The following is a 26002-nucleotide window of genomic DNA, read 5'->3' as shown; positions in this document are numbered from 1 at the left end:
ATGTCGCCAAAATATATGTTCCCGGGTTATTACGAAAATCTCATCGAAAATTTAAGCCCGTAATATCACCAGGCCAAGATTACTTCCGTAACTTTAACCGCTGTAGAGGCTTGTTAACTTGATATGAACGAGTTGTGACTAACAAAACGAATTAATCAGATAGGGACAAGATATGTTTTGATCTTCATTTATTTGCTTTTTTTAATCTGTCAATGCGGACATAAATCTCGCGTCTCTCTTACTCTTTGGATTTGTAATAGCTGGCGAAGTTATCTTGGTACGCTGAGCCAGAATTACTTCGAACTGGTTTCCGACGATAACGAGCTGAATTACCTAAAACTATATTATAATAGCGTCGTAGACAGGATCCGTATGAATATTTAACAGCCAATGCTTAGTTTGTTGGCGACCCGCGTATACTTTGAAATTGAGAATTTCACAATTATGACAATAGTTGCAACATATATAATCTGATTTATGTCTAAAATGTTTGCGTAAAGTGATACTTGTCAAACATTTATCAGATCGTGATCAAGAATTAGATGGATAAAATTGACACATTTAATTGCAATAATATTAATGAATGGTAAATCTATTTTGCTATTAGAATATTAGAGCTTGTATATGATAAGTAAGGGGTAATTATACACACATACACACATACACACACACACACACATATATATATAATATCTTAATAATGCATTTTAATTATTTATATTAGAGATTTAAGGAATTTTAGGAATAATCCAGACTAGTTACAAATGAAATTACTGTATTACGTTATCTGCTACGGAGCTAATAGCGGATATAAAAATGATATAATTTCGGAGAAAAACGGAAAAATGTTCTCAAATATTCTTATGCGGTAGTTGCGATCATAGAAAATATCAAAGCGTTTATAGTCCAGGGATATGAGAAGGTGTGAGAAGGTGGTTACAGATTTTTTATTACATCATCTCATCTTTTTCGATTTTGTGGACCATAGGAAATGAATGCTGTCGATGGGGAAGGTTTACGACTTCGGAAATTTCGGTAAACGAATAATCCAATTTAATGCCGCAAAGGTTTCTGCCCAAGTTCGATGGAATTGCTGTTTTGGTGTGTGCGAATGGGGGAACCAAGCTCTATGATTCATTGCACATACACTTGTGGATTTTCTATGAAGGTTCCAACAACAAAAGTGTTTCGCGACATTCAATTTCGCGTGCGCTTGCGATAATATATTTTTTTTTATTTCCTCAATTTTTGTCTGGTTTTGTACTTTAATTATAACAGTAAAATTTGTTTGTAATAGTTTAAATTGTAACTAAAAATTACAATTATATAACAGTTATTTTTACATTTTTCTATTATTTTTATAATATATACATAATTGAAAAATAAGAATTTGTTCCGACATTTGATTCTGAAAAATGTAAGAGAGAAAACATTAGGAAAGTATTTTATTAACCTTCTAAAACATTGTCGTATTTTCTGTGTAGCATCTGCAGCTTGATCCGGGTATTCTCTCATATGTATTCTCTTCATGTATATTCGTACAAGAGGAAAAAAAACAAAAGAGAGAACTGAAGCTTGTGATTGGTTCGTTTGCGTATCAATAAAAGAGCGAAAATGTGCTTTGGTAGAGTGAGCCAAAGATATGAAGAGTCCACACTAACGTGTGCAGATTTATTGAAAAATATTTCTGCACATGCAATTGCTGCATCTCTCTTTCAATCTCTATCTTTCTCTCTTGTTCGTTTTTATTTCCCTTCTGTTCCGTTCTGTTTAGTGGTTGCACATACACGCGAAAATTTACATTGAGACGCTTGAAAAAACCATTGCGCCGGACTGCAAGCGATCGGACCTTGAATAAATATTTCCTTTTAGTAGGAGGCAAAGAAAAAGCAAGGCTATATACGTCTCCTTTACACGATTCAATTTTTATTGATACTGGAATTTTGATCAAACCCGCAATTAAATGGTAAATAAATTACTCGGGTAGACATCAGTGCAAAAGGAATATTATATACGCAAAATTAATTTGAAACACCAGTTATCTTACATTTTTCCATTTCTTAAAATATTGATTTCTCGTCCTGGTTAATTCTCCGTGGGCTTGCAGCTGTACAGGTTCTTAATGGCTCGATTTTATGGAAATCGCTATAAGCTTCTGCCAGCTGTTTCCATTACGTCTCCGTTATGTTCTGTAAAACCTTCGCGCCTTCAGTTCGCAGTTCTTGCAACGCGCCCACTCGCGTAAGAACGTCATAAAAGAATTTAATCGAAAAAGATAATTCAACGGAGAGCAAGGCCGCCCCCCTCCTCCCCCCCCCCCGCCTTGATATCCGCAACGCGTGTGTCAGATAAAAACTATATTAAACGAGCGATAATTCAGTTCTCCGACAACGAGCTCTTTCTCACTCTCTCATTCTCACATCAAAGATACGAAAGATACGAGAGATATTGCTTTCCATGTGAACACGTATTTGTAAAAGAAACATTCGGATTAAAAATCAATCGCAATAGCTCCGTTTCGAGCGGGTGATATCCGATCCATCCTTGAAACTCATTGCGACTCGAGCTTTCTATAAAAGATCGTTGCACTCTGAAAGTTCACTACCACTCTCCGATATTGTCAAGTTAGGTGAGAGGAAATACACTGTGCATGCGGTATCGGACGGAAGAGACGCTGAAATTCGAGAGGGAGAGATAGAGACGACGACGAATCTCTCGCGCGGATCTTAAATAATAAATATGCATGCCGCCAAGAAGCATTAGTGGGAAGTAACTCTTTCCTTTGGAAAAATGCAAAAACATGCGCATCTAACCGGGATAGTTGTGTTGCTCTGATGCGTTTTAACGTAGCACAATGCCCTATCCAAACTCTCGAGGTAAATGGGAAAAAGCATGCTTTTAGTAGCAATGAACAATGTAAGATAGTTTGATGTTATCGATATCATATCGGTTTCAATTGTGTCATTGATTCAATCTGAGCGACATTGCTTATGACACATAGTATCGCGTGGTATTTTCCATAAATATAATAAGTAACGTTCTTGACACATTAAACTTTATGAATTTGTAATTTTGAGCAAAACAAACCAGGACAAAAAGCATAATCTCGTCTATTTCAAAGTGGTAATTCCATTGAATAATATAAATAATCCATAAAATTTTATGCACTAGGGAGAAGAATTTTCCATTTGTTCTTTCCGAACGAATAAATGAAATGAATAAAGACTGAAAAAATAGAACGGAAAGAGAGAGAGGGATTTATAGAACAGATAAAAAGAAAAAAAAGTAAAGTTTAAACAAAGCGTTACAGATTGTATGCTTTTATGTGGCACATAACGTTATCGACTTCGCAAAATGACACGTTTTCTAAAATTATATATAATAATATATTTTATAATTATATTAAATATAAAATAATATTTAATATTTTTTATTATATTTTATTATATTTATTGCGTAGATTGATCATACGAACAATAAATATAGATACATATAAATAAGATTTTTATTTACTTATAGAAAGGAATAATATTTGTTTTATCATATTGATAATTTTATTAATATAATAATGGATTATATTTCTATCTGATGTTATCAAGTTTGTGTAAAGTCATTGTGAAAAAAATAACTAATTTATATACTATATTATATACTATATTTAACTTTAAAAAGTTATTTTAATGAATTGAGATATCTTGTTAAATAATTTAAGTAATAATATGTTACATAATAAACAATTATAATTATTATTTAAATTATTACTAAAAATTTAAAATTTAATAAACTTACTAAAAATAGTTATATAAAAATAGTTATATATTAAATTTTATATTGATAAAATATAAATATTAATTTATTTTAAATAATATTCTTTTATTTATAACTAGTGACTAATTTATGTTATTTTATTAAATATGTTTTTATTATTTTCTCTGAAAAATATGATACGCAGATATTGCGAAGAGAATTAAAAAGAATCTAGATCTATATGTTAAATATTATATAAATATAAATTATATATAATATTAATATAAATAAATTTTATTTAAAATACATAATACATTAAATATCTATATATGATGAAAGAAAATTCTAATCTTATAATTTTCGTAATTATAAATGCTTACAGCGTGCGTGCGTGCGTGTGTGTATGTGTGTAGTATTTCATTCTAGTATATCTTAGATAAAAATAACGCTTTACATCCGATGATATACAAATGTCCGGTCGTGATATTATTTACTTATCTGATTAGAATTAGTACGATTAGATAAGATATCAATTTTTGTTGCGATAACTGAATAAATTTGTAGATTTTATTCTCTTGTTCTCTCTCTCTCTCTCTCTCTCTCTCTCTCTCTCTCTCTCTCCTTCTTTCTCTTTGATCCTCTTTTTCTCTATTTAATAGAATAATAAATTTAACATACATTTAAACAGACATTTGGGAAATACTCATAATTTTATAATTCATAATTATTTACATTGGTTTACATATTTAAAAAAAAGTATATAAAAATCAAAATCATTCGCTTAAGCAAAGTTAAAAGGCTAAGAAAAGGGCTAAATTATCTTTTGTGTGATAGGCCAATGAAAGAAAACACACAAGAAAGATCAATCTTAGAAACTACATAAAATGTTGTTTTTAGTAGACAAACCACTCGAAATGAAAATTTACAACTAAATAAGAAATTTTGGCTGGCTTTATAAAGCGCGCTTAATCGCAAAAAGTTTTGCAAAACGTACGAGAGAATAATTATCAAAAATATTAATGGCAATCGCATTATATAAAAATTTCCAGACCTATAAATCTCTTAATTTTTTTGTTGCACATATGTATAGCGATTCTATCACTAATCTTTAAAAACACTTTAATATAATTTGTAATTATTGTCCATATTGTAGGAGTATTGGAATATTCCTTATTTGCAGGATTACATAATTATTATGTTTTCATTGCTTAATGGATTGTTTATGATGAAAATTCGATAATTAAATTTATGATTTGGATATATTAACATTTATAGTTTCTAGCAATTTAAATACTTTCATGCAGAATTAACGTACTATTAATTTATGTTTTTATTTATTTTTTTATTAATTTTACAAATATATGACTTGTTAACAACATTAAAACTTTATCAATTATTAATTATCAATTAGTAATTGTATATAAGAAATAAGTTTTACATATATAAATTTTTTTAATAATTTGTATATTTTTTCTATTATTTTGTACATTGAGAATATTACTTTAAAACTTTTCAATAAAAAGATGATTTATTCCATGCTTACAAATACAATGTTTCAATAATGTATATAACTCAGCACAATTTAATTCGCAAACATTTTTCGCAATTTTTTTTTCGCGATTTTGCCGGTAGTTGTATGTGGAAGTTCATCCATGAATTTGACACCAGCTCGGAGTTTGCAATGATCGGGCAAATTTTCTTCTACTAAACTGATAAGTTCTTCTTCTGTTACCTGTAAAACAGATTATTAGATTATTTGATAAATAAATATACTGCTGAATAAATCTAAAAAAAAGTTATTGTATTGTGCTTTATATTTGATACAATTGAACATTGATTGTGATACCTACCGTTTTACCTGACACCACAGAAACGACTGCCATTGGACGTTGCTCATCGATTTCATGAGGCACTCCTATTACTGCCGCTTGCAGTACCGCGGGATGATTCTCTAAAACAGCTTCGATTTCCGCGGGTGAGACATTGATTGATCTGAAAAGAATGAAATCCGATATTCGGCCAACGACGAAGAGTTCTCCGTCATCGTCATAATATCCCAAATCGCCGGTGCATAGCCAACCTGAAACATTTTGCATTTTGACCATTTATTATCTTTCTATTGCAGTTCTTAGTCATCTGAACATTATTGTCGCTGATTGAAAGTTTCAATCGTCTAAATTATATACCGTCAGCATCAAAAGCCTTCTTGGTTGCTTCGGGGTTCCTATGGTAGCCGTTCATTACGAAGGGTACTTTAACGCGTATTTCACCAACTTTATTAGCTCCCAAGACTTCTTCGGTTTCTGTATCTGTCAACTTTATTTGAACATTATGTGCAAGATAACCAACGGATCCCGGTTTACTGTTTTTATCTTGACCAGTGAGTTCACCTCCTGAATCGGTAGATCCTGACACGAAATATTAATAATATCAACATAATATTAACAAGAAAATGGCATTTTAATTTTATTTTATTTTATTTTTTTTTTAATTAATTGAATATATTGATACAACAAATTGACATTTTTTTAATTTTTAGTGATTATCTGAGGTAAACTTAGTAGACCTCAAAAAAGTGGCGCTCTGTATTTGAATCATTATTTGAAAATTAGACAAATTTTTTTTCACATGTTAAAAACAGATTTTTACGTTAACTATTACACAGTATTTTAAAACAATATTTAAAGTTTATTTAGTATTTTTTTTTTTTAAATAATAAAGACTGTCAATATGGCAAGTAAGAACGTAGGTTGAGATACGTTATACTCCGTTGTGACAGAACTTCTTGGAGGTGTGGTTAAGCGACGAAGGGTTAATAATTGAAATTTAACATAGTTATTGTCTATGTTAGTTTTAAATATTAATTTTTAATGTTTAATTCATTAAGATACTGTGATTAATTGAGAAAGGAAATATAGGATATAATGGACATTTTCAGAAAACCAATTAAATCTGAATTTTAGTGTGGCTAAATAAATTCTTTTAAATTAAATTGAAAACTTACCATAACCATTATTAATTAAAACGTTTGGTAATCTTTTTCTTAACGCTTCTTGATGTTCTTTCGGAAAAATAGAACCGCTAGTAATAATTGTTTTTAACGTCGACAATTTGTATTTCTTTAACGTATCCGTCTTAATCAACTGAATTAGAACGAATGGATCAGTAGCAAACCATGTTACCTGAAAGTACCGTTAAATATAATATTAATTATTAATCTTTTTTAATTTTATTTTTATTGAAAAATTAGGCAATCAATTTTTCAATTAAAATCAAAATTTTTTAATGAATTATGCTTTTTACTTACTCGATGTTTCTCAATTAAGTCACAGTACATATCGCCTGCATCGTCATCTGTCACGGAATCTGGTGCAACGATTCTGGTCGAACATGCCAAAATGGCTCTTAATGCAAGCATAACGCCGTATTGCCAACGTATTGTCGGTGTAAACAAGCAAATGTGACCGCTCATGTCGGCAACTTTTGTAGGAAGTAGGCGATTGTGCATAGAAGAGTGCGAGATCTCAGTAGCCTTTGGCATCCCCGTAGTACCCGAAGAAAGAACGATAAGACCAACTTCATCCGGATTGCTGATCGGAGCACATTTGAATTCAGCAATCTCGCGACTATTGTGACCCTTCAAAATATCGTCTAACGATTCATATCCCTCGAGTTTGTCAAGAACCACTATTTTTACATCCATTTTTAGTTCTTTTGCTGCTTCTGTTAAACTCACAGCTGATAACGGTATAGTAAAAACTATTGTTGGTGATGTTAGCGAGAGAAAGTACCGTGCCGTTGCTGAAATACAAATAAATAATTAAGTAATTAAATACTGTTAAAAAATTCTATATTTTTTAATTAAAAAAATGCAAATTTAATCAACTTTACACTAATTTTAAGTTTTTATTGCAGTAATTAAGTAAAATATGTATTTTTTATAAAATTATATGAAAATAGTTTAGACATAAGATAAATATAAATATACATATTTTACATAATTTTTTTACACATAATTGTAGTAAGAACAGATAAGAAAGATTACATACTTAAAGACAACTCATGGTCCCACGTATTACATATGCCATTTACATACATAATGCCTAGTAATACTATCATCGCGTCCAGATTATTATCAGTACAAAGACCGATTATATCGCCTGGCTTTACGCCCTGTTTCTTCAACCAAAGTGCACATTTAATGCTGCGTTCACTCATTTCGGCATAGGTATTTTGTTTGTTTGTAAAAGCGTCGATCTGTAGACAATCACACATGTTAATCATTCAAGATGCAGTTATCAAATGCAATTAAAGAATATCAAATTATATAGAAGATATTTTTTTTAATATACCTGACCAATACAATCGGGTTTGCTTTTCAAGGTTTTTAATATTGTTTCGGCTACATTTTCAGATTCTCTATGTATTGGATGTTCTGGTCCTAATAAGATATTATCTTTAATTCTGGTCTTGCATTTTGATTCTTGTACCTTTATAATATAAAAGCTTATTAGATAATCGTGATATTATATCGTATGTCAATAATAATCATTTAATTTGACTAGCAGTTTTTATTTTAAAATACAGAATGTATAAAGAAAATGCAAATATTAAAATTAGAAAATAGATACGGGTGTTGAAATGTTAAGAAATAGCGGATTTGCTAATAAAAGAAATAATAAAATAATCGCAATGCTTTATTATGTACAATGCAAATAAGAATATGAAAAGACGTTCTTAAATACAGTGTAAATATAAGTAAAATTATTATACCTCATTTTTCTTAGTTGCTGTGTTCCGTTCACACATTTTTAGAATGACTTTTTTATTGCGTGTACGTCTTGCGACAGTCGAATAATCACTGGTGAAAGGTTAATCAAGACTATTGATTCTTAATTTTTATCTTTCCCACTTAAATGTATGGGAAAGAATAAATAGTGGGATTTAAATTTCCTGCCTATAAGCCTCTACACTCTCTACAGTTTTGTTGGAAGGGGCATAATTTGATTTCTTATCTGAATTTTATCGTGAAAAGAGAGATAGCGCAAAATCATAAGGAAGAGTAGTATATACATATAGATTTGTTTGAGCAATTGGTTATTATTGAATAGAGGGGATATCTAGAGAGAGGATATCTTTCTTAGATGAAATAAGTTTTTAAAGAGTATAATGCTTTAGAATACTCTTTACAATTATGTGGAGAAGGAAATTATGTTATTTTAATTATTATTATGTTATTTTATTTATTATGATTTTACTATTTATTTTTACTAATAATTTTATGCATTTTTATTAATTTTGAATGAATATTTTTAAAAATATTTTTTATGAAAACCTTACGAATCTTCATATAGAATTTAAAGAGATAGGGAGAGAGAGAGAGAATATTATTTTAATACTTTTTTTTCCAAAGGATAATATTAGAAAAAGAAATACGAAATAATTTTCAATGCACGAATTCTCTACAAATTAAAATCTATAACCTATTAAATAATAAAGTTTTCACAATTATTTTATTTTTGTAGTTTTTATTTTTATTAATTTATTATTCTATAAAATTATATATATATATATATATATATATATATATATCTTATATTATTTTTAATTTTGAAATATTTAATTTTGCATCGGACTTCTACAATCTGTATTATTGTTACATATATTTCTACTCTGTATATGTGTTGTTACATATATTATGTTTGATATATTAATACAATATCTCGCTCGATTAATGATTCTATTGGCAATTTTCTTTGTATGTCTTTTAATAAAATAATCAAAAATAATATGTAATATTGTAAACGTATAGCACCTTACTGCTATCATGTGATTGACGTTGAATTGGACTGGTTTATTGGCGGCATAAAAAGTGTTAAATAACATGATGATAAAAATAATTTTATTGTAAATTACGTTAAACTGACAGACAGACAAACAGACAAACACACACACGCGCGCGCGCGCGCGCGTATGTATCTGTCACATACATGACCGCAGATCTCTCCACATTTTAATAGACCGAACAGAAACAAACCGATTTGAACGTAGGTCATTTACTTAATGATTTCCTGAAAACGCACAAACCAGAATGTTTACATACGAGATAAACAATTTTTATCTTTTCTAGATCTTAGTTTTTCATGTGTGACAATTTTACTCATTTTAAATAAAATTTTTACTGCTTACTCCATTTTTTTTAACGCCGAGAACAAACATTAGTACGGTATTAGTTTGATAATCACATGACTAGCAGTAAAATGCTTGAACACGTTAAGTCATTAATTTAATAGTAACAAATACAAAAATTGAGCACTTATTTTATATCAGGATCATCTAAAAGTACAAAAATTATAATAACTTCGAGAAACGATACATTAACTGGTTCGGGCTTCTGAACATGACTGAGGACATTGAATAGAACGAGTTTAGGTGTTCTTACCGCGATGACAAAATCTTACGGCCCTTAAAACTTCTGTTGCCTTTTGCCCGCTATGACCACTTTGCCCGCCTTTCCTTTATATTTCAATTATATTAATCGAATTTTAAGCTTGCGATAATCGTTGCTTTATCGTAAAAATGTAATAATTATGAGTTCATAAATCTTACATAATTAATCTAACAGATGACGATACAATCAATCTACGGAGTGAGAAAAAGTTATTTATCTAATCGAATGAATTAAGTTATAAAGCCCATCTTAGTCGAGAGCTAAAATTCAATATTTTCTCAATGGATTATTATAGCATCTTTGCTTCAGTTGTACATACATTTTTTAAATAAAAGTAACGCGTTACCGCTATATATTATTACATATAAAATAATAATTTATTACTCTTTTGTTACTTTCTTACGAAATGTTAATATTTCTTAATAAGTGACATCCAAGTCTGTTTAACTTTATAAAATCTACAGTGCAGGTTTTATTAATTGCATGGTTCATATAACATTTATAAAATAATGATAAAAATAAAAATTAAATATTTATTATTGTAGAAATATAACAACGTTATTGTTACGGATAGAAAAATGTAAGGATTGTTATTAAAAAAAAACGCAAACAGTAATAGCATTATAAGTGACGCGTTACTTCTCAACTCTGGTAACAATTAATAAGATTCAGAAATTCGTACGAAACCTCGTGTCACGCACTCAGCATTACTATTGATGAGTTGTATTTGTGACGATCATCAATTCTCGTCTATCTATCCATCTAATCTAACGCGCGATCTGCTGAAAGTGACACATACATGCGCACACCTTCTCGCACTTCTCGAACTTTCTAATAATTATATAATGCAATAAGAAATTCTTGTTTTAGTTCTGTCCCTGATTAAAGTAGAATTATTTTTTATTGTAATTGTGATGATTTTACAAATCTTTCTTTATAAAACTAAAAAACTACAAAGAAATCCGAAAATTTTATTAAAAAAATGATTAATTATAAATTTTGAAAAACAATTTATTTACTAGAAATATTTTTGTTCCTAATAATATTAAATAAAGAAATTACAATATATTTGTTGCAAATATTAATTTTAAAAATTAACTTGAATTTTTATTAATATCATGTATTTTTATATTTTTATTAATATCAATTGTTACGACACAAAGTTTAAAAATTATACAAATTAAATTTTTTGTGCTGGAATATGTGAATGAAAATTATGATGAAAATTTTGCTAATATTAATATTAGCAATATTGCTTGTAGAATTTTAATTATTTTACATATTTTACAAATAAAGCATTTCTAAAGATATTATTGTTAAATATATGTATCCATTATTGAGCAGCTAATCTGAATGTTTTTAATAAATTACGTTTTCGAAAATCCACTACTGACTACTTTGTATAATTTATATAGATGCAGTTGATTTTAATTAATAAACATATCTCGCAATTGCTTCTTCGCGATTTTGCCAGTAGCTGTGCGCGGGAGTTTATCAAAGAATTTAATTCCACCGCGAAGCTGACAGTAGTTCGGCAGATTTTTCCTCACCAAGTCATGGAGCTCCTCTTCCGTTACCTATAATTGAAACGTTTCTGTGATGATGACAATGAAACATATGAATTTCGAATGATATAATAATCCTTTTTTTCTATTTAACGTATAGAATGGACGTTGTTTTACGATTTTTACCATTTTCCCCGGTATTCGAGAAATAACAGCCATTGGCCACTGTCCCTCAGTTTCGTGAGGTAACCCTATTACTGCTACTTCAGATACCGCGGGATGAAGCTGTAAAACAAGCTCGATTTCTGCAGTCGAAATATGAATGTCACAGAAAATGAGAAACTCGGATATTCGGTCGATGAGGAAAACATTCCCTTCATTATCGTAATATCCTATGTCGCCACTGAGTAACCAACCTGAAACATTCCACGTTTTTTGTATTTGATTAATTAGTTATTTATTATTACGTTTTTGCAATTTATATATTGGAATCAAAATTTCTAACTAATTTATAATTTATTCTGTTGTTTGACATTCTATTCGATATTATTTACATACCGTCAGAATCGAAAGCTCGTTTAGTTTCTTCTGGTCTCTTATGATAACCGTTCATTACGGACGGCAGTTTCAAACGCAGTTCTCCATTTTGATTAGCTCCTAAGGTTTTCCCAGTTTTATCCGTTATTTTTATTTGAACATTAGGTACTACAAAACCTACAGATCCTATTTTGCAGCCTCTGACCATAACAGTTACGTCAGCTGCTGAATCCGTAGATCCTAAAAGGAGTTAGTTGTTACATAATACAAAAAAAGAGTGTTAGTTGTTACATGATACAAAAAAAATTATAATGCTATTATAAATACTATGTTAAATAAATGCAAGGATATCAACATACATTTTTTGTTAGTAGATTTTTCCTTATTATTTGAGTATTTAAATAGCGTTATCTGCTTACTAAGATTTTTAATAATTAATATTATCTTTTTGATGAAAATTATTTTTAATTGCTTGAAAATAATAGAAGATATATATTATTAATACATTTTAAAGATACCTAATATTACTAATATTATATTATAATAGATCTGGAGAAAATAGGAAGAAATAAAGAATGATATAAATACATAATGTCATATAAAACTTTTGGCTTATACCGTAATTAGTCGTAATGAAAGCATGAGGTAATTTCTCTGCCAGGCCTAAATAATGTTCCTTTTTTAAATGAGACCCGGTATAGACCACCTCTTTCAGAGACAACAATCGATATTTTTTCAATACGTCGGTCTTATTAAATCGGGTTAACGTACTCGCCACGGTGGAAAGCCATGTTACCTTAATCAAATGTTAATCATAAATACCATGTATAAACAAACTGTAAAATCATGAGCTAAAGCTTACTTGATATTTCTCGATGTATCTGCACATCGCTTCATCGTCATTGCCAAACATCACGCTATAGGGTATAAAAACATTCGTCGCATACGCTAAAATGGCATGGAATGCCAACTGAACGCCATAGTGCCAACGCAACGTTGTGTTCATTAGACAAATATGACCTTCTAATTCCGTGACTTTTTCGGGAAGTAGGCAATTATGTAAAGATGAGTGCGATATTTCGGTACCCTTCGGCATGCCCGTAGTACCCGACGAGAGTACGATAAGAGCAACATCGTCCGGGCTGTTGATCTGGGTACATTTGAATTCGGTGATCTCGCGAATATCGTGATTTCTCAAGGTATCCTCCACGGATTCGTATCCATTCAATTCATGAAATACCACTATTTTCGTATTTATTTTCAACTCTTTCTTTGCTTCTTCTAAACTCGGTACCGATGACGGCATCGCGAAAACTATTTTTGGCGATGTTAAGGAAAGAAAGTACCGTGCTGTCACTGAATGAACGTAAATGAATAAATAAATGAATAAATTATATATGGATCTTTATTTATACAGATAAGTTTTGAACAAACAATTAAACAGACAATTAAATCAATAACAAATTATAGTTTTACTTTATTCATTCATTAAGAAAGTCTTACCTAAATGTCTAAAATGTAATTAAATGTAGTAAATCTGAAAATAATTTTGTGACTGTCAAAATATTTATGTAGGACAAACTAATTCAATTATTAGAAAGTCGCTGTCAAATTAATGCTACAAACTTTTTGCAGCATTTTCCATTATTGTTTTAAGAGTGTCCTATATAATTATTTTTAAGATCTCACAAAATTCTTTTCAGATCTATATCTAGTTAAATTTTTAGACTTTTATTTTTGCAAAACCTCTTTCTATGTTCTAAGGCGAATCTGTATATGGCGAATATAGTTCTAAAGATGTCTTTTACAAATTGCGCTTGAGATAAAGTAGATGAAGTAATATATGTACATGTATACATTTTTACATATGATTTTGGCACGACTGTGGAAAAAGTTATAAAAACAAAATGCATGGAAATATTATACATACTTGGAGACAGATCGTGGTCCCAAGGATTAGATATAGCACCTACGTACATAGTAGCCAACATAACTATGATATTGTCTGTGTCATTATCACAACACATACCGATTATATCACCGGGTTTAATATCTTGTTTCTTTAGCCAAAGTGCGCATTTAATACTGCGCTTACTCATGTCGGCGTAAGTGTTTTGTTTACCTGTAACTGCCTCCACCTATAATGTGAAAAGTTTTGAAATGTTTAAAGTGAATCAAATATTTAAATTATTATTCATGCAAGGTTTTATACATACTAAAAATTAGTAATAATATAATCTTTTTGCGTTAATAATGCAGATTTAACACAAGATGTGTTTATATAAAATACCTGACCAACGCAGTTTGGTTTACTCTTTAACGTTCGAAGTAGCACTTCGGATATATTAACAGGTTCTCTATTTATCGGTATATCTTTTCCTATTAAAATATTGTTTTCTATTCTAAAGTCACGAATAACATCATGATAATGGACTTTCTGAAATTTTTGACATAAAATTTGATAAGTTTAATAAGAATTCTTAAACAATAATCAGTCGCTAACTTTTAATAATTAATGTGTTAAAAATTTCCGTAAAACAGTTGAACATAGATTTAAAGACAAAATGCAAAAGTTAAAAATTAAAAATAATATTGGCACATTGTTGATGTATATAAAGTGGATCTTGTTTCAATTTCTGCACATTTTCGGAAAATATGTCAGATATGCAGCTATTCAAAATAATGTAAATACTTTATTAAACAAAATCTTTTATAGAAACTAGTGAGTTTTTGATAAATGCAAATTTAAAGAATTAATAATGTTTTTATCATGTTTCATGTTAATTCATGTTTTCAACAATGTATTAAAATGAAATTTTTTAAAATTAAAATTAAAAATAATAAATTTTTTTGAAATTTTCTATTCCTTTAATAATGTAAATGTAAATTATTAGGATTATGATTGTAAACAACAAAGAGAATGTAATGCTTTCTATATAAAGCAGGAACATTGATGACACGTCATTAAGAACTTAATATAAAATAAAAATGTAAAGTGAATACATTGGTATTTTAGATTTAAACAACAATTGTTGAATTATAGAAGTCACAAGAACAATTTAACAATAAATGATTTTAATGAGAAACATTACAATTATTTAAAATTATATGTGTGTGTGTGTGTGTGTGTGTGTGTGTGTCATATAATTAAATAAATTTAATAATTGTTTACGGTTTTACAAAAAAATGGCATTACTGAATTGTTCGAATATTACTATATACATAGATACAAAATATACTCGATACTAGTCTATATATTTATAATACAAATGTCTTACAAAGTTCATATATTTACATTGATATTATTTATTATTGTGATAAGTTGCAATATGAATTTTATAGCATGTATATGAATTTTTTCCAAAAATTATTAGATTGTAATCAAAATCTTTCCGTTCTTTATGCGAAGTAAAAAATTTACAAATATTTTATCGATAAATATTATTATTAAATATTTTAATTATAGAACATTAATGAGTGCAACAAAAATTTATTTTTTGAATAAAATAAATATCTTTAAATATCTTCTTACCTTTCTGTTATTATCGATTGCTGTTGATTCAGACATTTTTATAAATTTTCTAATATTTGTTGATATCTCTTGCTATATTACTTCAGTAATAACACCGAATTACATTTGCAACTAATACTTAAATCAGAATTATCAGGGCTTTTTATCACGTTATATTATCTCTCCCACTCGGGACAAGAAATCAAGAATTTTTGATTGAAGTGCTGTCATGCGGCTTTATTGGAAATAAATAAAATATTTTGTAACATTTTATTAGTTAAAACAGCAATTTGATTAAAAATCAAATTCCAAACAACTTATATATGATTCCCAAAATCGAACACGTTGAAACGCAGCTTTAATTCACTTAATTATTTTGTGATGTTTGTTTACTGAGAGCGATCAATCTTTTTTTGTTAAATATTAAGTGCTTTCTAATTGCAATCTCATACGACACATAACGACACAAATTACATTCCAATTGCTGTTGTTGACACAATACTATTAGTCAATTGTGTAAGTTTGCATTTTCTCTGTAGTCAAATAACAATTTAATACATTATTAACTACGGCGGTGATACGCGACTGTAAACAAGATTGAAATGATAATAACGCAATTTTTCTATTCATCAAAAATTAAAAAATGCTAAAGCATAGACATGATATTGAAAAATAATTTTAACTATCTAAAACCGTGCATAACGTTTACATTAGTACACAATTTGTTCCAATTAAATTGTGCATAACGCTTCAGTTTGAAGCATTTCTGTGTATATTTATATCAAGACATGTGTTAAGTAATTGAAAGTATCTATAAGTTTTTTTATATCAATTTTCTTTGTTAGTTACTTTAATAGAGAAGATATGAACAGAATATACTTTCACATTGACGCAACTTATATGCCATGGTCTATATTCAGAATGCGCTTACAAAAATGCATCAAACTTTTTTGTCTTTTATTTTAATCTTGTTTTACATTTAATGAACAATAAAGATAGAATGATTAAATGATGCGTTAACATCTTTATAAGCTTGTTCTAAATATGGACCTATATTATTGAATCTTTGTTGAGATTATATAAACACAAGACATTTTATTTGATATAATTTTGGATTATGAGATATTATATACAGTGGAAACTAGAATTGGAGAGTGTGAGGAAAGGGAAATATGCAGCGTTAAAAACATAATTGTTAAAAATAATAAGTAAAATAAAATTTATTATTAAAGAAAAATTAATCCTAAATAATATTTAGAAAACACTTTTCTGAGTGTTTTTAAAGGAAAAAAATTTTTTAAAATGATAAAAATACTTAAAAAGTTTGATTTATTAAAATATAATAGTTGTCACATTATAATTTTTTAACTATTTATTATTTATTTTTTGTTCGAAGATGTGCAATATAAATTTTTATACAATATAACATTAAGTGCAATTTTAAATAAAATAAACAAGAAAATAGAGTGATACATATTTTATCTGCAAAATTTAATATTTTACATATAGCAGTCTATTTTTAAAATAGAAATATTTTAATTAATTATAATTATTACTCCATACATGCAAAATTAGTCAGTATTTATGTATGTTTATAATAATTACTAATTAATGAGAATATAATAAAAAATTAGTACAATTTGTACATTTTATAACATAAATACAAATATATGTCTTACTTATATTATTTATGCATATATAATTTATCACATGTAGCTTATATATTTTGTTATGTTGCTATTCATGCATCTCATAAATTTTATATTTTTACATGTCCATTATGTGTAAAGTATATGTTAAATCTTCACGTAATAAATAATAAATAGATATGAAATAAATTCAGATCAAGAATAATCCAATCAAGTTTAATCTAATATTGCTGAAAATAACCATTGAACAAAAGTGGGATAAAATAATGAAATTTTAAGATATTTTGATAATGTTTATATTTATCTCTTTTTAGTTTTATTCCATGACAGTTTTTTATCAGGGTCTTTAACAGTACTATATCTATATACTACATATACTTATCTTAAAATGTATCTTTTTTTTTAGTTTAATTGACGTTATTTTTTGCTAATAATTTTAATTGTTTTCTATCAATTTTTCCAGTGCTAACACGCGGAAGTTTATTTATAAATTTGATTCCTCCTCTAAGCTTATAATAGTTTGGTAAATGATTATCTACTAGATTATGCAATTCTTCCTCTGTTACCTGAAAAATAAATTGACATTAATCTTTTTCCATTCTTTCAAAGCTTTAATAAAATGTTGGATACGATGTGTTTAAGACTTTCACTTTAATAGATTTACAAAATTACGAATTTTGATCATAAATAGTAATATATACGTAAAATTACTTGTACATTTTTATCAAAGCTTTTCCTTCAGAAAAATATTTATATACTTCTTAAAGAAAATATAATTTTTTATAAGAAATATTACACAGTTATGATGTACCTCTTTTCCGATTACTTTTTCAATAAATGCCATCGGGTGTTCTATATCCGTTTCATGTGGTACAGGAACAACCGCGGCATTGAAAACTGAAGGATGAATTTCAAGTATACCTTCTATTGCCGTGGGTGATATCTTACAGCCGTTATAATTAATAAAATCCGAAATTCTACTGATGAAATAAATTTCACCTGCCTCGTCATAATATGCTATGTCTTTGGTATGCAGCCAACCTGTAGGCATTGCGCATAAAACATTTATTTAAATGTCATTGTATACATATACATATATATATTTACTTAGTAATCTTTCTTTAAGATTTAACTGTATAATAATATAAATTTTATATACTGACCATTTGAATCAATAGCATTTTTAGTTTCTTCTAGATTTTTGTGATAACCCTTCATTATAAATTCTGATTTTATACATAGTTCACCACTCTTATTAGGTCCTAAAGCTTTGTCAGTTTTTTCATCTATTACTTTTATTTGTATTCCTTTGGTCACAAAGCCACAGGAACCTGGCTTACTATTTTTTGCTTGGCTCGCACATAATCCCCCGGCATCAGTCAAGCCTGAAAAAATACTCACATGATTTTCCCAGAAAAAAAAAATTATTTCATATAATGTAGTAGCTCCTGATGTTATAATATTTTTTGTAAGCTTGTGCCTGTCGCTTTGTATAAAATATTGTTTGAATTTTGAAAACAAAGAGAACTTTCGGATGTATGTTCATATAACTTTTTCTTCATAAAATAACCTAGGGAATATTTTCTTAAATTTTGTAGACTTAGGAATCGTCCTGTATATTGTGATATTTTATGTTTTTTTATTTCTTTTTTTTATTTTACACTATATTGATTGCCGAATAATCGATTGGATTTTTCCGATTTAATAATTTAATTTATCTCACCATAACAATTTAATATTTGAGTATGTGGCATCATTTTTGCAATAGCTTCTTGTGTTTTCTTTGTAAATGGTCCACCAGTTATGACAAGCTTTTTCAGGGACGACATAGGATACTCTTGTAAAATATTGTATTTGAGTAAACGGCTCGGAAAAGAAATATCACATCCAAACCATGTTACCTGAGAATATAGTTGAGAAATTATAGTTATTAGGAGATATATTTTATGGAAAGAGCTTTAAAAAGTTACTTAAACTTTTATTTAATAATAGTACCAAATTAATTTTTAAATATAAAATTGTGAAAGAGATTACAAAAAGTAAAGTAAAACAGATATTATAAAAAAACAAATAAGGAAAAAAGTCAACAGAATTTATGTATTAGGCTTTATACAATGATAAAAAATATTTTTAAAAAATAATCCATGATATTATCAATAATTGTTATTAATGAGAGAGTGCATCAAATTTTTAACGAGTGCATGTTTCAAATTTAAAAACATGTACAATAAAAAATTGAATATTAGAGAGAATTATTACTTTATATTAAGATATTGCTTAAAAAAATTAATATCAATTGTATTACTAATCCATATTCTTAACTCTTATAACTTATTTCTCCAGCTCACCTTATAATCCTGAATGATTTTGCATATTTCGGCTGTTTCTTTTTCCTGGAAGTATTCATCTGGAATAATGACGCATTTCGCATTTGACATAATCAGTTCGAACATTAGACATAGTCCACAGTGCCATCGTATTGTAGAAATCGATAACAATACTTCGTTGATCATGTTAACTTCTTCGATAGGCGTGATGCTGTTGTAAAGGGACACGTAAGACAATTCAGTTCCTTTCGGCATACCGGTCGTACCGGAAGAAGGACATATCATCGCGGTGTCATGAGGATTATTGACGGTGGTGCAACGGAACTCGTCGATCTCCGACTGGACGACTTGATCCTGAAGAATGTCTGTCAAAGACACGAATCCTGGTAGATTGCCGATAACTACGACTTTGACTTCTAGATTTTCTTCCTTTGCAGCTTCCATCAGATTCTCGACAGATTTTGCATCCACGAAGACCATTTTGGGGGATGTTAACGATAGACCGTACCGCGCTGTCCCTGGAATAAGATATTTATAATTTTTTTTTAAATTATTTAACTCTAATATTTTTTCCAGTTATTACATAAAAATTTAACATCTGTATTTTTGTTAAGAACGTAATATATTTTTTATCATAGTTTTATCATAGTTAAGTTATTACGTTTATATAACCCGTGAAAAAAAATTTTATACAGATTTAATATAAATTTTATTAAAATTAAATAAAATACTTACTAATAAGATTTTAATAAGAACTTTATAAGAATTTATAAAACTTTAATAAGAATTTTATATAGTTTAATATAAATATTTATTTTGTTCAATCCTTATAAAGACATTTAACAAGATTATATAATACTTAATATAGCTCTGTACATAATCAAAATTAAATATTTATAAAGTTTTAATTAAAAATCGAGTTCTTATTAAAATCTTATTAGTATCTTATTTAATTGAAATATAATTTATATTAATCTATATTAAATCTATATAAAATTTTTTTTACGGGAAGTTATTCAGCTAATCAGAATGACGAATATATTTACATAAAAAAAATTACGTACCTTTTGATACTTCATAATCCCATGGACATATTACTGCGGCGACATACAAGCTTGCGAATACAGGTATATAGGTGTCAATGTGATTGTCAGTCCATATGCCAATCTTATCGCCTTTTTGGATGCCATTCTTTCTTAACCACAGGGCACATTTAATACTCCGTTCTCTCATTTCCGCATAGGTAGTTTCTTTTCCCGAAGGAATCTCTAACTAAACATTTTACAAAGTTCTAAAAAGTAAGCACAGGCTTACACATTTACATGAATTAAATCAATTTTACATTTGGCATTACAACATTCTTGTCTTAAATGCTTAAAGATTATCGATTAATACTGTATGATTTTTAATCACATATTATTTCTAATTGCTGATATAAAATATTAGAAAAAATTTCTTTATCTTTTTGTCTTGTCTTGTCATTTCTAATTCCGTTTAGTTTTGCCGAGCTAATTGAAGCTTACAGAGCTACGAACTTAATGGAGCTTAATCAATCATAAGATTTTCATGTGACGGTACCTGTCCGACAAAATCCAGCTTATTCCTCAATCTATCGAGAACCAGTTCTCCGATGTTCGTGCATTCCGGATGAGTTTCCTCCGTGCCAATCAATATGTTATCCTCGATTCTGAACAGCGGTACATACTGGAGAAAAGCAAGGACAATGATTTCAATGACAAATATCTTTTTTTTTAATTATTAATGCATTCTTACCTGCTCGTTGGATTCCTCATTGCTCGTCGACATGTCTGTAAAGATTCCTTTAGCTGCAAGCACGTCGTCAGTCATGTAGTATCGAAAATAGAATGCTTGTGTATTATATACTTTTATCAATATCCTACCACCATTTTTATTGATAATCTACTCTGTAAATTGCAATCAGTGTATTTTTACTAATTTACAGTGGTATACTTATTGTGATAATTAGTGTGTATAATCCACTGGCTTTTAGTGATTTTTACTTCAAAGTTAGTGTATAATCACTGAAATCAGTATATTTTTTTCACTGATTTCCGTGATTTTTCACTGATTGTAATTTAAATAGCAATCGAATTTTGATCATCCGCAAATAAAATGAAACTAGCTAGTCTATAACAAGACATAAAAATTATTAAGATAACGTATAATTTTTATGGCATGCTTTGAACACTTTTTTATTATTTTATGTATACTCCTTTACTTCGATAATCTTCAGTTAAAAAGAATTACTAAGAAAATGAAGTCTTTCGATGAGTCATATTTGATAAGATTACAATTTCCATCTAAATAACGGATATTTAAAAAAGTAGAAGAAAATTATTTAATAGTCTACACACATATGTAATGTTCTTGTTATGTCATACTCTACTTTTTAAATTAATTTTGTCTTTGAAAAAATTTAGTATGCATTTTTGCGATAAATGAAGTCGCATTAAGTTTAATAGGAGATACAATTTTCTTTAAAATTACGGGTATTAGAAAAATTAAAAAAATTTTTTTCTTTGATATTGACACATGTAATGATATCCTTGTTATCGATCATATTCTATTATTTTTAATTGTTTTAATGCTTTTTGTATTGAAATAAATTACAGTTTATGCATTTCCGCAATAATTAAGTCTTTACTTGGTTAAAACATAAATGTCATGATTTTAAATCGCTCTCTATTCGTTTTGTTAGATTATATTATTATTATATAACATTATAATATTATTATATACTAATGCTAATTACTTTTAACAAATAATTATCTAATTTCAAAACGTGCAAGAGATACGAATAGCATCGAATTATTCAATAATTTTTGTTTGGTGGTATAATAAATTTATGAGATCGTAGGAATTCTCATTCGGCGGTTTGCAAAATACATTTGCACTGAGCGATAAAAATACGCTTATCGAAACGGAGTTGCATTTGGGCGCTGTGCTGTATGCATCGCGCCGATTCGACGCCATGGTAATTTATCGCAGCCGTGCGCAACGGTTGTGAAATTTTTCTACTGCATTCGCAAGCTACTACTGTCCGTCCTGACAACGTTGACAAATGTCGTTTCGAATGCTTCACAGAACCGCACGATGTCTATTCTACGAATGACATTTCACCTGACGCGTAAAATATAAATATGAAATTCTGAAGTGTATCTTTTTTTTTACATAATAGATAATTATAGGAAATACTCGTCTATATTTTCGAGATAATTTAGATATATGCTGGGAAAAAGATGTTTAATAAATTATTCAAGATAATTTTAAATAATAATATAGATTACCTCATAATTTGTAATAGATATTAATTATAATGTATTTATCCTTCAAGTTTATGAGAAATATTTCTGCAACACTGCAGAAACTTATAATAAAATAATGATGATAAAATAATTATGAAATTTAGTATGAATAATATGGTCATGTTTACAGACATATTACAGATATATATATATTTGTTCCTATCTAATTATATATAAATATTTTATGAGGACATATGCGGCAAATGTTACGGATTAGTAATAACGAAATATTCTTTTATATTTAAACAGAATGTTACGTTAAAATCAATTAAGAAATTTGTTCGAATAAAAATCAATTAGTCCACAGTTACAGTTCGTTGAATTTATCGATACTTTATCAATATGATTATTTATTGAAATCATGAATCACTATCATGAATCATTATAAAAACTCAAATTATCAATTCACCCAGTTATTTTTTTTCCTAAGAACTCAAGAAGGAAAAAATCTTAAGAAAATAAAGAAAATCGAGAAACAAAGTCTTATTTGACTTTCTACTTGTTTACTTATTATTGATATTGCTTATTCATCGTATAAAGTACTTCGCAACATGTAGTATTTTCAAGATATCAATAAAGTACAATGTTAGCTGTATACATTATATTCTTTAGCATTGCATGATTATCACTGGTTAAATACTTTTGTTTATCTTCGCAGCAATTATTAAAGCAGAAAAATTATGAGTTAATATAATTTTTTATAATTTTTTATCAATTTCAAATTTTTTCAAAATTTCTGTATAATTACCAGAAATATGTAACAAGTAAAGGCTTATAAGAAATTTAGAATAAAACTTATTTTGCTACTTTAACTGCTATACAAATTAATCTATTTTAACGCTAAAAACAGTGAAACGGAAAATTTCAAATATTATAAGGGTCAAAGTAGTAGCAAATTGTATTATTGCAATTGAGCCTATTTTTATATCTTTAACTCCTATTATGTTTTAGAATTAAAGGTTTAATGTAGAGTTAAAATTTCGACTCGGGTTATTGGTGACGTAAAGTCACCAAGCGGTCACTGCGATTACATGCTAAAGAAAATAGGGAAGAAAATAAATTTTTTTAAATAGAATAGGGAACTATATCTCGGCTTACACTAGATGTACGATATATAAAACAATTATAGCACCTCACTTTGAGTATTGTACGACGCTACTAATTGATATGGGAGACACAGCTAAGTAGGCTCCAAAAAGCGCAAAATAGAGCTATGAGAGTCATATTGCAATATGTGACAGACGTACTAAAGTTAAATGTATGCTCCAAACGCTGCAATTTATGATTATAAGACCAAGGCTGTACAATATGTGCATATTTATTTTTAAAATCTTAAATAATATGATGCCGGAGCAATTTAATAATAGACTTAGAATAGTAAGGGAAGAACACGAAACTAGGCAGATAGGAGACATTGCTGTTGAATTTCGCAAAACAAAAAGCGCGCAAAAAGTCTATCTTATGAGGGTGTGTTAATGTATAACGCATTACCGCCCGAAACATTGTAATCGTTTAGAAATGTTTAAACGAATGTTGAAAGAATTTGTTATAAATAATGTAGCATAAAATTGTATATGTATGCATTGAAAATAGCTGAGAAAGCTAATAAAAGATCAATCTCTCTCCTATATAACAAGAACTCTGTTAAAATAGTGAGAAATTCTTTTCTTTCTCTTTTTTAATCCTTTAGAGTTCTCTACTTTACAATTTTTGCTGTGAAAGTATTTTTGATTGTTATCAAGTAAAGAAAAAATTTAATTATGAACAAACTTAATTAATTGGTATTAAATCAAATTTTTTACCCTTACAAGATGTTATGATATTTAATTATCTTTATTCAATGATATGACTTTCTACGATTATTTTCAGAAGTTGAAACTGTGTCAATTTGAAAAAATAACATTGCAACTTGATTAAAAAAATACAAATTTTGATTGAAGTTATTTCAAAGGGAGAGATGCTTCCAAAAATTATATGACCGCTGTATACTTTTTTTGATAAAAGGTATTGTAAATAATTAATAAACAATTTATAAGACTCACAGAAATAAGAAGAAATTATTTTTTAAACAAAGTTCTGAAATGTGTGAGACAAATCGTATGTAAATATTGAAGATATTAAAATTAATTTTTAAAATGTTTTTTTTTTACTTTTATACATATTTATATATGTAAATGCCTTCTTAACATATTATACATAGGGTAATTAATTTTTTAACTGTTTTATAATATCTATAACTATTTAAATTCTGTAAAATTTTGATTCGTGAATTTTATAATACTTTGGCATTGTACACTATCATCGCCATTATTTTGTAAATATTTTTTTTATAAAAAATCAATAATTTTTAATTAATATTTATCTTATTGACAATGCATGAAATTACATAAGTTGAGGCTTGGCAAATTAGATGCAAATCAGGAATCCAATTTTATTAAGAATTATTGACATGTTAATATTTTTATTTATAGACACTTAAGAACATTTGAACAATCTATATTACAAAGATTATTTTTTATTGCTGTCTTGCATCTTATCGTTTACTTTCGTCATTGTCGACACAGATTCATGCAATGTATTATATTCACCTTATTTACGCCGGAATTCCCAGTGAAATTATAAAAAATCGATTTCGTAAGAGTCTCCTGTTTGAATGAACATGATCTCTTCTCGATATCGTAAAATATCATATTTTCCACACTCGTGACCGCATCTTCCCTCAACTCTCCAATCTTACAGAGTTTCTTATTCTTTGCAGTTCTCACATTTCTTTCTTCTTCCGTCTCTGTTGATGGAAAAATAGATATAGTTTTTAGACCGGGTGTCTGCCATTTTGCAGACATCAAATATTTTGATTCCTCGGGATAAAACGACCGCATTAAATTTCACTGTAAATGTTTAATCTGAAATTAGATAGCGTACTACCATAGTAAAAGCATAATTTCTCTT

General features: G+C 28.2%; 2 protein-coding genes across 3 annotated transcripts; both read right to left on the bottom strand.

Annotated features, from left to right (window-relative positions):
• Positions 1-5256: 5256 nt before the first annotated feature.
• Positions 5257-15883, bottom strand: LOC105834306. The gene is made up of 16 exons (XM_036284428.1): positions 15773-15883; positions 14531-14677; positions 14171-14378; positions 13103-13596; positions 12859-13036; positions 12262-12480; positions 11890-12119; positions 11629-11775; positions 8521-8619; positions 8100-8237; positions 7797-8004; positions 7055-7548; positions 6752-6929; positions 5934-6155; positions 5598-5827; positions 5257-5479 (listed from the first exon to the last, which is right to left on the bottom strand). Exons 1-16 carry the CDS (start codon positions 15806-15808, stop codon positions 5330-5332), a joined length of 3378 nt encoding a protein of 1125 aa, XP_036140321.1. The 5' UTR covers positions 15809-15883; the 3' UTR covers positions 5257-5329.
• Positions 15884-17680: 1797 nt separating this feature from the next.
• On the bottom strand, positions 17681-21857 carry LOC105834305 (luciferin 4-monooxygenase). Of its 2 annotated transcripts, XM_028192040.2 has the most exons (8): positions 21501-21857; positions 21306-21431; positions 20792-20999; positions 19749-20245; positions 19124-19301; positions 18564-18785; positions 18212-18441; positions 17681-17966 (listed from the first exon to the last, which is right to left on the bottom strand). In XM_028192040.2, exons 1-8 carry the CDS (start codon positions 21573-21575, stop codon positions 17808-17810), a joined length of 1695 nt encoding a protein of 564 aa, XP_028047841.2. In that variant the 5' UTR covers positions 21576-21857; the 3' UTR covers positions 17681-17807. The 2 variants fall into 2 exon arrangements, with proteins under 2 accessions (XP_028047841.2, XP_028047842.2); XM_028192041.2 differs by lacking the exon at positions 21501-21857 and having other exon boundaries at positions 20792-21018; positions 21306-21394.
• Between the last annotated feature and the right edge of the window lie 4145 nt (positions 21858-26002).

Source organism: Monomorium pharaonis, chromosome 1 (assembly GCF_013373865.1).
Source record: "Monomorium pharaonis isolate MP-MQ-018 chromosome 1, ASM1337386v2, whole genome shotgun sequence".
Lineage (NCBI taxonomy): Eukaryota > Metazoa > Arthropoda > Insecta > Hymenoptera > Formicidae > Monomorium > Monomorium pharaonis.
This window is presented reverse-complemented; position numbering and strand designations above follow the sequence as displayed.